Genomic DNA, 14,291 nt, shown 5'->3' on the forward strand with positions numbered 1-14,291 from the left:
TATAGATGATTTACTTCACTACTCTTTCGTGAAGGCTTGAGTTTGATTCGCTTTAAAGGTTGAACCTGAAAATCAAACATTATCAATCATTAATGTATGCTCGAAAATATCCAACTCAAAAATTCTGAGTTCGAGAAATTTTCTGAAAATTCATCTTCATCGTGAAAACTTGTCTGGAAGCCCTTAGATATGTGAATCTACTTTGGCTCAATTGTTGTCATCATTCTTTTTAGGATTTCAAAACTAGTCATCCTCATCTTGATGCTTCAATATATTAAATTTTCCACTATCATGGGGAAACCTGTAGACATTTAAGTCATCATGCAATGTCATGATCCTATTCATGCCTAAAATGTATGCAATTATTCAATTCAACACATTTTCTTCTTCAAAGGAACATCGTCTTATTTGATTTTGATGGACCTCGATTTTGTCTTGGGCACCGAACATTTGACCAGTTCACCCCAGTTAACAATCTCAAAATCATATCTCTCGGCTTGACATAACTTTGACTTCTCTCATTCTTGAAGCCTGTCATTACCCATGACCAACTTCTTGATGAATGACATTCTCTTTGGGCCACCTATTAATGGCTGGAATTTTCTATGAATCCCAAGGTTTCTGCTTCCCATAACCATACAAACATACATGCTAAAACCAATGTTAGCTTCAGAATACATGTCTTTTCAACATCTTTTGCATAACAATACAAAATGATCTCACGTACCACAAGTTAAGTTATGCGTTTTAACTTTTTCAAAATTAGATGCTTGTAAAAGGGAAATTGAAAAGGGAAATGTTACTTTATTTATAAATGCAAAGAATTTTTAGCAACTATATGGCAAACTTTTAACTGGAAAAAGAACAAAAGGATAGGCGCATTCAAATATCAATAACACAAATGCCTTTGAACTGGCACGCCGTTAGAATAACCCGAGCGTAGCTTCTATCAAAAGGAACTCCAAAATTGTGATGACACCTAAGAGTGCAAAGCTACTTCTGAACCCCAAAATCTCCCATTATTGGATGCCGTAAACCAGTATTGAATCTCATGTGCATTCAATTTCTCCTCTGGTTGCTTTCATAGAGACTCATTAATCTTTAGTCTCAATCCTGATCACCAACTGTCGTTGTTACTACTCACGTCATAAGCTCTTTCCTCTTCTAAAAATAATTCAGAACCTCCACCGTGCACGAATTCTGAATTTAAAACTCAAGCCGCCCTCTACGGGTTTTCAACTTGACCTCATTTGGTTTCAAGATGTCTTTTTCAAGTTTGCATCTTGAACCCCCCTTTTATTTGTTTTTGTTTTGTTTTTTTCTTATTTTTTTCATTTTTTTTTCATTTTTTCATTTTTTCATTTTTTTAATTTTTATTTTTCATTTTTTTTTCATTTTTCATCTTCATGCAAAACCTTTCTTAGCTGCGTTCGGAGTTCACTGAATAAGGTAATTCGAACTCATCCATCTCAATCAAGACTAGAGCTCCCCAAAAAGGTTTTCTTGACAACATAGGGTATTTTCCACTTGGGCATCCAATTCCCTCGGAAATCTTTTGGAACGAGCAATATCCTCCTGAGTATCAGATCCCTTTCGTGGACTTCTCGAGGGCGAACTTTCTTACCATGTGCTCGTATCATCCACTTCTGGTACATCTGACCATGGCAAATAGCTTTCAATCTCTTTTCTTCAATCAAATCCAATTGGTCATATCTGGCCTGTACCCACTCTGCCTCATTTAGCTTCACTTCTGACAAAACCCGAAGTGAGGGAGTTTCCACTTCAAATAGGGAGGACAGCTTCCATCCCATAAACTAGAGAAAAAAACGGAGTTGCCCCAGTTGACGTCCGTACAGAAGTCCGATAGGCAAACAGAGCAAATGGCAACTTCTCATGCCAATCTTTATAAGTTTCAGTCATCTTCTCTATAAGCCTCTTAATGTTCATATTAGCCGCCTCCACTGCCCCATTCATCTTTAGGCGATAGATAGTAGAATTATGATGCTTTATCTTGAATTGCTCACAGACATAGTCCATTATCTTGTTGTTTAAGTTCAAGGCATTGTCAGAGTCCATCATCCGTGCCCCACATAGCCAACGACCACAGAATTGTCATTATATGCAACTGATGAGGAGGGGTGTGCATTATATCTCCATAAATTCATTAGCGTGGGTACCACATACTCCGTCATGAATTTCTTCAAGAATGGTCTTAGCTTCTTTAGAGTCCACACACCTTAATAGGATCTGATCCATGCTTCTTCGGGGTCTCAACATTGAACACATACCCTGCTGTCATTCTTCTAATGGCTCTTTTGTCATTCTCGGTCGCCTGTTTGGGATAACTTTGATACCTTATATATTGCAAGATATCATAGTATTGAGTCTCCCATCTTCATTTTCTTCAACGTTAAAGCAGTGGGGCTGGATAATCATAAGCCTTCATCTCAATAGGCATCATATTTGCATGCATGTTCATCTTAAAGGCTGCTGTCAGAGTAGCCAAAGCATCTGTCATTTGATTTTCCTTCTCTGGGGAGGTAATTGAAAGTCATTTCTTCAAATTCTTCAATAAGTTCCAAGACTAATTTATGATATTCCACCGGTTTGGGACCTTTCGTTTCCCATTCTCCTCTGAGTTGGTAGATTACGAGAACTGAATCGCCATATACCTTGGGCATTTTTACCTTGAGTTCAATGGAAGCTCTAAGCCCATGACACAAGCTTCATACTCGGCCATATTGTTTGTACAATCAAAATTGAGCCGACTGGTAAAATGATAATGCTCTTCATATAGTGAGACCAAGATTGTCGCAATCCCATGCCCCAAGGCGTTTGAAGCCATCAAAGTCCATCTTCTAGTATCTCCCGGTGGATGCAATTGTTTCTTCCACCAAGATAGCCATTAAATCATCAGTCGGGAAATCAAAATTCAACGGTTCATATTCTTCAGAAGCCCTAATTGCAATGAATTCTACTATGGCGCTCCCTCCAACCGCTTTCTGGCTTACATACTGGATATCAAATTCGGATAACAGGATTTTCCAACTGGCTAATCTTTCAGACAATGCAGGTACTCCCATTAGTGACAAGCATCGTTCATATCTTCAGAGTGCACTTTAATTTGATTGTGGCTAGAGAAACCATCCATAAATGAGAACAAAGAATTTCCAGCAGTATCATCCACTAAAGTGTCTATATGTGGCAAAGGAAAATTATCCTTTGGACTTGCTCTGTAGAGATCTCTGTAGTCAACACACATTCAAACTTTCTCATCCCTCTTTGGCACTAGGACAATATTCGGCACCCACTCAGGATATTTGGCCACTGTGAGAAACCCGACATCAAATTATTTCTTCACTTCTTCTTTTATTTTGAGCAGCATCTCTGGTCTCATTCTTCTCAGCTTCCGTTATACAGGCTTGCAATCAGGCTTCATCGTAGTTTATGGACCACCAATTTTGTGTCCAAACATGGCATATCCGTGTACGACTAAGCAAATACATCCTTGAATTCTGGAAGTAATTCTATTAAGCTCTGCCTTCATTCTGCACACAGGGTGGTACCAATCTTTACTTCTTTTATCCTCATCCGTACTCAAATTCCATATCTCTATAAGCTCTTCATGAGGCAAAATCTGTTTATCTTCTTGTTCCACCATCTTCAGTAATTCCGAAGGTAGTTCACATCACTCATCGTCATCACAACCTTCGATTTCTCCTTGACACATGGGCATCTCGAAATCAATCTCCAGGTCAGATTCATTAGCATTTGTATCATTGATATCTGAGTTCCTGAAAGAATAACGGAAGCGAAGATATATATACATATATATATGGAAGAATCTTTTCCCATACAAATAAATAGAAAGAAATAATACATATATTATACAACCAAACATGAAATGTATGGGAGAGTGTTTGCCATTTTGGACCAATGAAATGCATCCTTTATTGAAAGCAAGTAAAAACACACAGCTTAACCCTTTGCATCAGATCCTCTATTGCCCCAGGGTACGAACAATAGGGAAAAGTTCTAGTGTGCTACTCTGCAAAAGATTTGTAAACTAAGGGCGATTCCTCCATAGTCCAGTTGTTCAACACAAAGCCTGGGGGTACAAGATAGACACCTATAGCTCTCATTCCTTCAAACTCCTCATTGGTTACAACATTAATGCCAAAATCCTCCAAGGCATTCTCAATCATCACTTTACCACTTCTTGAAGTCCTTTGAAACACATGCCCTGCTGATGTGAAAATGTTGCTCAATGGCGGGAAGGTCATGGGTCCCCAACTTGGGTCTTCACCAGTCAATATTGCCTCTCTCAATTCCTGATTCCTCTTGATGCCCTTCTGTTTTTCCTTCAAAGTTGGTTGATACCCTAAACCAAACCTGTCTCTTTTAGCAATAGGGTAATTTGGCCCAACTGGTCCTTGCAACTGACGTCCTAGCCCTTGGCTACCTTTGGTCCCTCTTCCAAGGGTTAGTTTGTGCCCCGTTTTGGTACAGTATGACGATCTAGGCTTTGAGATTTTCTTGCCTTCGGCCACAAACGTGGCATTGTCAAACGATCTGAAAAGACATTCAACAACTTGTTCTTCCACTTTAAGATATGGGGTTGCAGGAACTGAAGCAATAATGTCTTCTTCCGCATGAATACATACCAGCCTTCCATCAAATACGAACTTTAGCCTCTGGTGTAAAGTTGATGAAACTGCCCCAGCCTGATGAATCCAGTGTCTTCCCAATAAGCAGTTGTATGTAGGCTTGATGTCCATCACAAGAAACTCTACTTCAAATGTCGCTGGACCAATAGTCAAAGGAATATCAATCTTACCTAACACTTCTCTTTCTGTTCCATCAAAAGATCGAACCATACTTTGACAATTCCTCATCAGGGTACTGTCCACTGGCAGTTTTTTTAGAGTCACCAAGGGGATTTCATTTAACGCTGAACCATCGCTTATAAGTACTCTGGATAAAACGTGCCCTTTGCACCTAACTATAATGTGTAGAGCCTTATGATTGTCAATCATCCCCGAAGGGATCTCATCCTTTGAAAAAGATACAATGTTATTAGCCTGCATTTTGGCAACTAGTCGCTCCAGCTTTTCTGTGGGTAACTCCTTCGAGACAAAGGTCTGGTCCAAAACTTTTATCAAGACGTTGCGATGAGCCTCTGAACTCAAAAGAAGTGATAGGACAGAAATACTGGCAGGCAGCTTGTGCAATTGTTCTACAACACCGAACTCACTATGTTTCAAAAATTTTAAGAATTCCACTGTTTCATCCTTCGACCCCAGTTCATTGATAATGAGTTCGTCTTCTTTTATCTGAACATCGACATTCTTTCCTTTTTCAGCAGCAATCTTCTTCTCTGTCTCTTTGAAAAAAAACCTACCACTTCTGGTCAAGTGCCCTACTTCATTTATTTCTTCTTGTTGTTTTGCCCCCTCTCTCATTTGACAATCATACCTCCAGGGCACTTGTTTATTATCTTTGTATGGGAACGGAGTTGAAGGAGCTACCCTTTCATTCACTTGATTCTTGGGAGTAATGACGATGGGACAACCAACACTATGTATCCCTTTGGATGATCCTTCAGAAACGCAAATCTGTGCTTTTTCTTTTTTAGTCACTTCTTTGAAGAATTCGATTTCTTTCTTGTCCATCATCCCTTGTACCAATTTTAAGAAATCAGGACACTGTTGTATATTGTGTCCTACGCAATTATGGTAGTGGCACACCTCTTCACTGCTATACTGGTCACATGATAGACTAGGCTTCAACAATCCCACTTTAACCATTTGGCACCATACCCAAAGCATGGGTGATTCCACCTCACTAACATCCATAACCATCCTCTTTCCTTTCTCTTCAGCGACTGCGTTAATCCCGGCTCCAGCATGGTTTGGTAATGGATTTTGGGCTACCTTTGGTTGTTCACTGTCACCAAAATTGATAACATTTCTCCTTCTCAAAGCTTGAACGACCTTTTTGAATGCAGTGCAATTTTCAATGGAATGTCCAGGATTCCCACCATGGTAATCACACTTAACATTAGCATCATACCATTTGGGATAAGGAGGTTGTATAGGTACCACATGATAAGGAGAGACTAGATGTCGATCGTATAAATCGCGAAATAATTCCTTATAGGTTACAGGAATTGGATCAAATTGAGGCCTCCCTCTCCTCGGGTCCCTTGCCCCTTGTCTATTGTCATTTTGAGGTGGTGCCACCGTTCCCTGAGATCGGGACATTGTGATGTTACTGGAATCGTACTGGCTCACCTGGGTGACTTCGTTTTCCTTTTTCTTTATCGGCGGTTTGTTGCTGGACTCTCCTCCCTCGAGCTTCTCGCTTTTAATCGCCATTTCGATCATTTCTCCTGTCGTAACTATATCAGCAAAACTTCGGGAAGGAATACCGATAAGGTGTGAGAGAAAAGGAGCCTTCAAAGTATTAACAAAAAGTAGGTTCGTTTCCTCCTCTACCAACGGTGGGTGGACTTGTACTGCTACCTCTCTCCACCTCTGAGCATATTGTCTGAAACTTTCATTATGCTTCTTCTCCATTGCTTGCAGCACCATTCTGTTAGGTCTGACGTCCTTCACATGCTTATACTGGTCAAGAAAAGATTTGGCCAGGTCTTTCCATGTCCTGACATTAACTCACCTTAGTTGATTATACCATCGCAATGCTGAGCCTACTAAGCTTTCCTGGAAACAGTGGATCAACAGCTGGTCGTCCCCTACGTAACCAGTCATTTTCCTGCAGAACATTGTAATATGGGCGGAAGGGCATCTAGTACCGTCGAATTTCTCGAAGTCGGGAGTTTTGAATTTTGGAGGCAGGACCAAATCAGGAACTAGACGAAATTCTTTAGCGTCCAGTCGATACATACTAGTGTCTTCCTTCATAACCTGGACTTCACTTGCTAATTGTTCGAATTGTTCCCGAAAGTGTTTGTTTTTATTCTTTTTGGCCACTTCATCAAGGTCCGGGACTTGGTGACAGAGACTTTCTTCGGGGTGCGAACTAGGTCCTGGTTGAAGATTCACAGTAACGCCGACAGGATCTATGTACACTTTGGTAGGAACAGACGTTCCTTGGACATTTTGAGACTGTACCGAGGTAAACCCTGGAGGATAAAGTGGTTCTCCAGTCATTTGCTCAGGGGCCTTTCCATGTTCCAGGTTTCTCCCTTCCAACAAACTTGCCAACTTAGACAGCATATCTTCTTGAGCCTTAAGCATGTCCTCTTGCATTTTCCTTAGATCATCTTGCAACTGCAGTTGAATTTTTTCAATTTGAGTAATCCTATCTTCCATGGTTCTCTCCATTGTATTATAATGATGCTTGGATTTCTCCAGTATTTCTCTGTCACAGTTCCTTTACGAGTTACTCTCATGTTTTCATGATTGATGCATGTAAAAAATGCTTAAATTAAAGCGATGCAAATGCAAATGTGGATGCAAAATGCAAATGCAAAAGGTGTTAATTCAAAAGTGACCACTTATTGAACAACCGTTCACTTAGACAACAAGAATTCAGTAAGTACACCATGTAGTCAAAATACAAATGTGATTCTTCATCTCTTCATTTTCTCGAGTCGTACTCTTCCTGGGATCTGGAATTGCACCTCCAAAATTGCCGGCGTATTTCATCACCTTTGATGACGTCAGATGTCTTTAAATTGAATCTTGGGATCTCCATCTTCACTTTAACGCAAAACAGTCTTCGTGTCTTTGTGAAAGATCTTCTCGTCCCTTGTATGATTGTATCTATCTCTTGAGTCAACATCTCGTCCTTTGCAGCTTTAAAGGAATTCTTCAATCAGCTTCAGATATCGTCATTCATCGGGTGTCATTCTTCATGGATCACTTGAACATCTCTGGATCTCCCGATTTTGACTACATAGTGGAGAATTTATTGCCTCAATATGGTCAGCCTTCTTGTTAGTCAATCACTTGCGAATTAACACCCCTTGATGACATGAGGATGCAAATGCAATAAAAGCACAATAAAATCGACATAGAACAAAAATGGGTTAGTACGCATAAGATAAACAACAAGATAGTAAGTACCGTGAACATCGAATAAAACCTACCCTCACATGCTGACTACCCAATCATGTTTTAGTAGATCCTACCCGACATGATATCTACCCACATGCTTTGTTGTTCACAAAAAATCCTAACCGCATGGTATCTAATTCACATGCTTGCTCAAAAAATAAACCTAACCACATGATCTCTAGTTCGCATACTTTTTGCAAAAATAAATTCGAGGAAAAGGTTAGAATGAGTTTCCCCCTCTGCGACTTTTGAAGAAAAATGGACAGAGGTTCGATATAAAACAGGCAGAATTCTAACAGGGCCCTCGAATTGTCCTTTGCTGGTGCCCCCTTGGGCTTGCCAGACCCTCGATTCTCACCCATTATAGGCTTAAAACAAATCAAGTTCAATTCGAGAGGATACATATCCCCATATCCATGCGAGGAAACTCAATGTTTTCTCGTAGACATAAGGTATATACCCCAGAGGTTACTAGCTAAAGCCCGTGCGGAGAAAAATAATTTTTCTCACGTAAGCGTAGCTTTCACCCCTACTTAATGGGACAGAGCACAGTTAGAAGGCTCTGAATATTGAAGGTTTAGCAACAGTGGGTAAACTCATAATCCTTTGCCTCGATCCAAGAAACTCAACAAACTAAAGGTTAGAAAATTGAAACATGTAGATCACACGTTAGTACAACTATTTATTCATTCACCAAATTATAAATTAAGATGTAAATAAAACAATTCAAACAAACAAGGGATCAAAGACCAAATTAAAGCAAACTTATAAATTTCGTTTGCAAAGACAATTAATTAATCGACGATCGGCCTGACTCTCTAAAAAAAAAGTCCCCAGCGGAGTCGCCAAGCTGTCGAAACGATTTTCAACGCGGGGAGCGAGATTTGGAAAACACGTCATTTTTAATTATTCTCTTTTCAATTGAATTTTTAATTAAAAACAATGTGATTTTTAGAAAACCTCTCGTTTCGAAAATTTGGAAATCCCTTTACGATAAAAACATATGGTTCGAGGAGTCGCCACCAATCCTTGATTAGGGTGTGATTGGGCACCCAAAAATATTGTCATTTTAAATAAAAATTAATTTTAATTAAAACAACAAATTTGCGGTCTATGTTACCCAAATATGGGTTCGGGAGTCGGTTACGCGTGGAGAAGGATTAGCACCCCCACAGCGCCCTAAATCGGTACCTCGTCGATTAATTATTGTCTTTGCAACGAATTTCACAAGTTCGAATTTAATTTGATTTATGATCCCTTTAAACAACAAAAATGAAAATTTGTAACATTGAAAAGCAACAAAATATGTTAATTTAAAAATTACCAAGTCATTAGAAAGATAAAGGATATTCGATTATTTAAAAATATCGAGACCAGATCTTTAGGTGAGTTCTAACGATCTTTTCTCAAATAATTTAAATAGTCGAATATTTCTTTTTCTTTCATTCCTAAATTTTAAAATGATTAATCAATTCTTTTGGTGACACTGTTGGGATACACTTTTAATTTAAAATCGTCAAAACAACCCTCTAGTAAGTTAAGAGAAGTCGTTTCAATAGTTTTAAATTAAAAGAGTATTACCCTTAATCCAATTATGTGATTAGGTTAGGTCAAGAAAATGAGGCTAACATGCTTTAAAAATTATCAGATATAATCATCCAATTAGCAAAAAATATATACAAAATATTCCAACAATGCAACACTTTAATATAAAAATTATATACATATTTTATAACTAAAAATTACATACTATGTTCATAATAATATTTAAAGAACAAATATGACTATAACAAATAAAAACACAACATATTATAAGTTTAAGATAATAATCATGTTTACTAAAACGAGGACTAAATAATATTAAATAAAACTTTACAAACTTAATTACAAATAGACTAAAAACTAAAACACCAATAATATACAAAAATAAACGACGCAGCTAAAATAAAACAAATCACCATCTTGAAGGATTAAAATTATAATAAACATTAAACATACATAGAACCAAAAGAAAAATGCAAAGAATGTAAAGGTCGAACATCTAAACAGTAAAAGTTTAATAAGATAACATTTGGGACCAAAATAGGATACGCATAAACTTAAGAACCATATCAAAACACCACAGAAACTCGAAGCAATGACCAAAATAAAAACTTTTAAAAATACACGTCCAAAGTAAAAACAACGCTAAAATAGCCATAATATGATACTGGACCAAAATGTAACAAACTAAAAATGATGAGGCAAAATCAAAAGATAATAAAGTTCAGTACAGGGAGCAATACAGAACGGAGCGAAGTTACAATGGCCTAAATAGCTATTACACCATTACTCCTAAAACGCGCAGTTTCCCCCAGCTGATCGATACGCTGCCGTTTTGGGGGGCATCCAACGACGCCGTTTTGGTGTCTTAATATGTGTAATATTAGGGTAAAACTTTAAGCCCTAACTTATTTTCTAAACCTAACACTCCCCAGCGCCGTTCTCTCCCTCACTCTCAACTCTCCATCTCTCCTTTTATATCCCCCAACTAAACTAGAGCCTCCATGGCCAACCAACCATCAACAACGACGCAAGCAAAATCTAAACTTAAGCCCCTCGAATCCCCCTGTTTTATCTCCTAAAACCTAGAGACCGACTCCGAAACCTACATGCAAGCACTTGGTTTGCCTAAGGACGCGACCCCCGACAGCCCTAGCCTTGACTAACGACTCCAACTCACGGTAATCAAACACTCATCTTCCTGTTTCCTTAGTTTCTTTTTTAGATTTAAAAAAATGCATGTAAAAAAAAACCAAAGGAAAAGTTGAGATACCTCAGATTTAAATTTTTTCTATTGCTTTCTCTTTTTTTAATACAATCATCAAATGAGAGTGCTGTTACAAAGGTTATCTTTCCTTGAAGAGTTGAGGGAACCGTACAAAATGACCTACGTCCCCTATTTTGCTTCGGTTATTCATTTCTTTGATGGATTTTTGCTCAACTGCCCCCTCTGTTATTGATTGCTAGCCGAGAACCCCCTCCTTCCTCTGTGTTTGTTTCTTTTCTAGCTCTCTCGTGTCTGTCCCTTTTTTTTGTCCCCCTGTTGTTGATGATTTCTATTTCGAAGGGCTACTTTGTTTTATGTCTGTTGGTGAATTTTTGTGTTGGTTTTTGCTTCCTCAACCGAGAGCCCCCCCCCTTGTTCGTTGTTGAAAAATGGTTATATCCCCTGCTTGGTTCAGTTCTCCTCTTTTCGTGTGTCTGCAGGGCGTCGTCTCAAGCACGGGCTAGCATGGAAAATAAGATGGGGAGTTGAGCCTGTCTGCTCGGGCATAGTGTTGTGGAGCAGTGTGTTTTCTCGGTTGGGGTGCTACATTGGAGCATGGGCACAGGGTCTTAACGTGGGCAGCATGGGGCTGCTGCAATGCATGGGTCTCCTGTTGTGGATTCACGGGTGGTCGACAGGGGCTGCTGTTGGGAGTGGTGCTCAAGACTGCTGTTTGATCTGCACAACTGGTGACCGAGTGACGTGGAGCATAACAAAGCCTTCAAGTGGGAGCTAGCTGCCAAAACCGGGTCTTATCTTGAAGCCTGGGTTTGAATGTAATTACTGTTGGGCTTTGTAATTGGATCTATTATTTTGTAATTTGGTTTGAGCTTGTGAGATGGACTCTAGATGATTAATTCGGGGTTGAATTTTAATTTGCCTCTCAATCTCCAAAATGAAACATATACGATCAATCCAATTAAGCACTTCAAGCTTTCAAACGCAAATGCCCATGATTTATCACTTGAATTAATTCATCCTCGAACACAAAACCTCCAAATTAATTCTCAAGCATCTTCAAATTAATTAAATTGCCCGGATAAAATTAGGGTATTACACTTAGTGTGCAGCTAAGATAATGGATGTAGATTTCATTGAGGAAGTTGAACCACTTTAAATCTTTGTGCAAATTTTCTTGTCCTTTCTCCTCCATACCCAAATTTTTCAAAAGACCAATTCACACTCTCTTAGTAATATTTCGATTGATCTTTAGAGCCCCAACACCATCCTTTAATTTCACAAAAGAGCAATACTATAATAGTTTTACATTCTTATTTTATGTGGTAAAAATTTGAAAGACTATATAAATCTTGAGTGCAGCATCTGATTTTTAGAATTATATCAATCTAGATAAAATTACTTTTAAGACAGTAAATGCCTAAAAATAATTATATTAGATTTATTTTATTATTATTATTATTATTATTATTATTATTACGGATAATGTTTTCATTTTGCATTCCTAACTATATATAATTAACACAATAATTTGTTGACGCAAATTAAGCTATTGCAATTGAATTAAGACTATATTCCACTTATGATACCCATTCTCACCCACTATGTGTACTATTTGTGACCTTAATATGTACATATTCATCTTGACAATGAATAAAAGAAATACTTTCCTCTCTTAAAGATAAATTAAATCATATAAGGTGGAAGAGAGTGTTATTCTTTCTAGAAATTTTGGATTTGACAGTTACATCTGCAGGATGTGTACGTTGTAAATAGTAAAAAAAAAAGATTATGAACATATTCCTTATAATTCCTAGAATATTAAAAAAAAGTCATACAACTTCAAAATTTTATATGCAATTCCTGCCCAAACAATTAGTTTCTTGCCCACTGCATATATGCTCATAATATTTCATGCAAATTGTTTTGTGGTGTTGATAGGTTGCACTTTCTTAATTTCAATTTATTGATTTGATTGGCGTCCTCATAGGCATTTATCAAACCTTCAATTATTAGACTTCACTTTCAAAAACACGAATCATGTGTGCTCCACATGGACCACTCCAAATTGAGTTCATGTTATTTATTTATAAAATAATGAATGTATAATTCTCACTATTTGCAGGTTTGTTGCACAAAAGTATTCAACACATTGTCGGTAAAGGAGTCATTAGACATTAAAAACTTATTTTTCCTTTTAAATCTTTACCAATATCAGTTAAACTAATATTCGGCTACTTTATTATAAGGTGATGTTCTTCCTTCAGACTACCATATTAGTTAGAAAGGATTGTGGCCTGTGGGGGACCCTATACTTTTTGGACCGTCCTATATGTAATGGAATTCGCATAGTAGAAAATAATAAATAATAATAATAGAGAGCCCTTAAGAGACACGTCTCAATTAACTCCATAATTTTGCACTATGGAATCCTTTGCTTTTATATCCCAATTTCACATTTCGTCCTCTCAGTCTTTCATTTACCTAATAACATCATTAGTACCATCAACCACAAGCACTTCATCTTTTACAAACTTCCTTCTCATCTGATCTTCTGTCTATCGGATCGATTCGCTGCTATGTTGATGAAAGCAAACTGGTTCAATCTGCCGGTAACAGCCCTGGCAATATTCTTCGTAATCACCACCGTTGCATACTCCACCAACGGCTTGGAATCAAGGGAGCTCGATGGGAACGCAGCACCACCAAGTGACGATCAAGGCATCAAGTGTACCCCATCATGTACACAAAGTCCTCCACCGCCTTCCCCACCTCCACCGTCTCCACCACCTCCGGCATGTCCTCCACCGCCGTCACCACTGGTGTTTTATCCTCCACCATCACCACCTGTGCAGTATCCGCCACCGTCACCGAAAAAGCCACCGTCACCGAAAAAGCCGCCGTCCAGTTGCTGTCCGGCTGGACCTACTCCACCCTATGTATACACAACTGGTCCACCAGGGGAGCTGTACCCTATCCAGCAAAATTTTGGTGGTGCGAGCAGGAATTTGGAAGTGGGGTTATTGGCTCTGGTTTCTGGATTCATACTGGCATTTTGTACGGGGGTATACTGATTTGGATTCGGATGGCTCCTCGGATCTTGTGCAATAATTTGGATACAGTAAGTATAATTTATTATTTTCTTTTAGGACAAGAATTTTTTTTTCGGAAAGAAAGTTATTAGGAACTTACTAGTTCCTATACTTGCTGTATCTATTGATATTGTTCAATAATAAGTTGTTTATCAAATAATAACAACGACAACACTTTAGTCACTTTACTTATTTTTCTGATTTTCGATTTTTTTTAAATTTTCTTCAAAATATATGTGTGTATGTTGTGTGTGTGAGAGAGAATAATAATGTTATGGTGATTTCTGGGTTTGAACTTTGAAAAATGAATTTATTTGGTAGAGATGTTCAAGAAGGTGCATCACTTTAAGT

At 38.2% G+C, this 14,291-nt stretch overlaps 2 protein-coding genes across 3 annotated transcripts; one reads left to right on the plus strand and one right to left on the minus strand.

Moving 5' to 3' along the window:
- Positions 1-3,445: 3,445 nt before the first annotated feature.
- LOC120122178 lies at positions 3,446-7,259 on the minus strand. The gene is made up of 4 exons (XM_039141395.1): positions 6,861-7,259; positions 5,255-6,248; positions 4,068-5,179; positions 3,446-3,661 (listed from the first exon to the last, which is right to left on the minus strand). The coding sequence occupies exons 1-4, from the start codon at positions 7,257-7,259 to the stop codon at positions 3,446-3,448; spliced, it is 2,721 nt and encodes a 906-aa protein (XP_038997326.1).
- Positions 7,260-13,330: 6,071 nt separating this feature from the next.
- LOC120122135 (formin-like protein 16) lies at positions 13,331-14,067 on the plus strand. 2 transcript variants are annotated; one of them, XM_039141366.1, is made up of 2 exons: positions 13,334-13,681; positions 13,727-14,067. In XM_039141366.1, exons 1-2 carry the CDS (start codon positions 13,428-13,430, stop codon positions 13,920-13,922), a joined length of 450 nt encoding a protein of 149 aa, XP_038997297.1. In that variant the 5' UTR covers positions 13,334-13,427; the 3' UTR covers positions 13,923-14,067. The 2 variants fall into 2 exon arrangements, with proteins under 2 accessions (XP_038997296.1, XP_038997297.1); XM_039141365.1 differs by having other exon boundaries at positions 13,331-14,067.
- The last annotated feature ends 224 nt before the right edge of the window (positions 14,068-14,291 follow it).

Source organism: Hibiscus syriacus, unplaced genomic scaffold (assembly GCF_006381635.1).
Source record: "Hibiscus syriacus cultivar Baekdansim isolate YM2019G1 unplaced genomic scaffold, ASM638163v2 tig00110384_pilon, whole genome shotgun sequence".
Lineage (NCBI taxonomy): Eukaryota > Viridiplantae > Streptophyta > Magnoliopsida > Malvales > Malvaceae > Hibiscus > Hibiscus syriacus.

Bases quoted from the DNA above. Each gene is read 5' to 3' on its own strand.
- LOC120122135 (XM_039141365.1), top strand. From the start codon at position 13,428: ATGTTGATGAAAGCAAACTGGTTCAATCTGCCGGTAACAGCCCTGGCA.
- LOC120122178 (XM_039141395.1), bottom strand. From the start codon at position 7,259: ATGCTTAAGGCTCAAGAAGATATGCTGTCTAAGTTGGCAAGTTTGTTG. The intron at 5,180-5,254 runs GTGAGTTCGGTG...TTTTGAGTTCAG, and splicing joins CTTAAAATTTTTGAAACATA to AGGCTCATCGCAACGTCTTG. The intron at 3,662-4,067 runs GTTTACAAATCT...GAATTACTGAAG, and splicing joins CTATGGAGGAATCGCCCTTA to ATGGTGGAACAAGAAGATAA.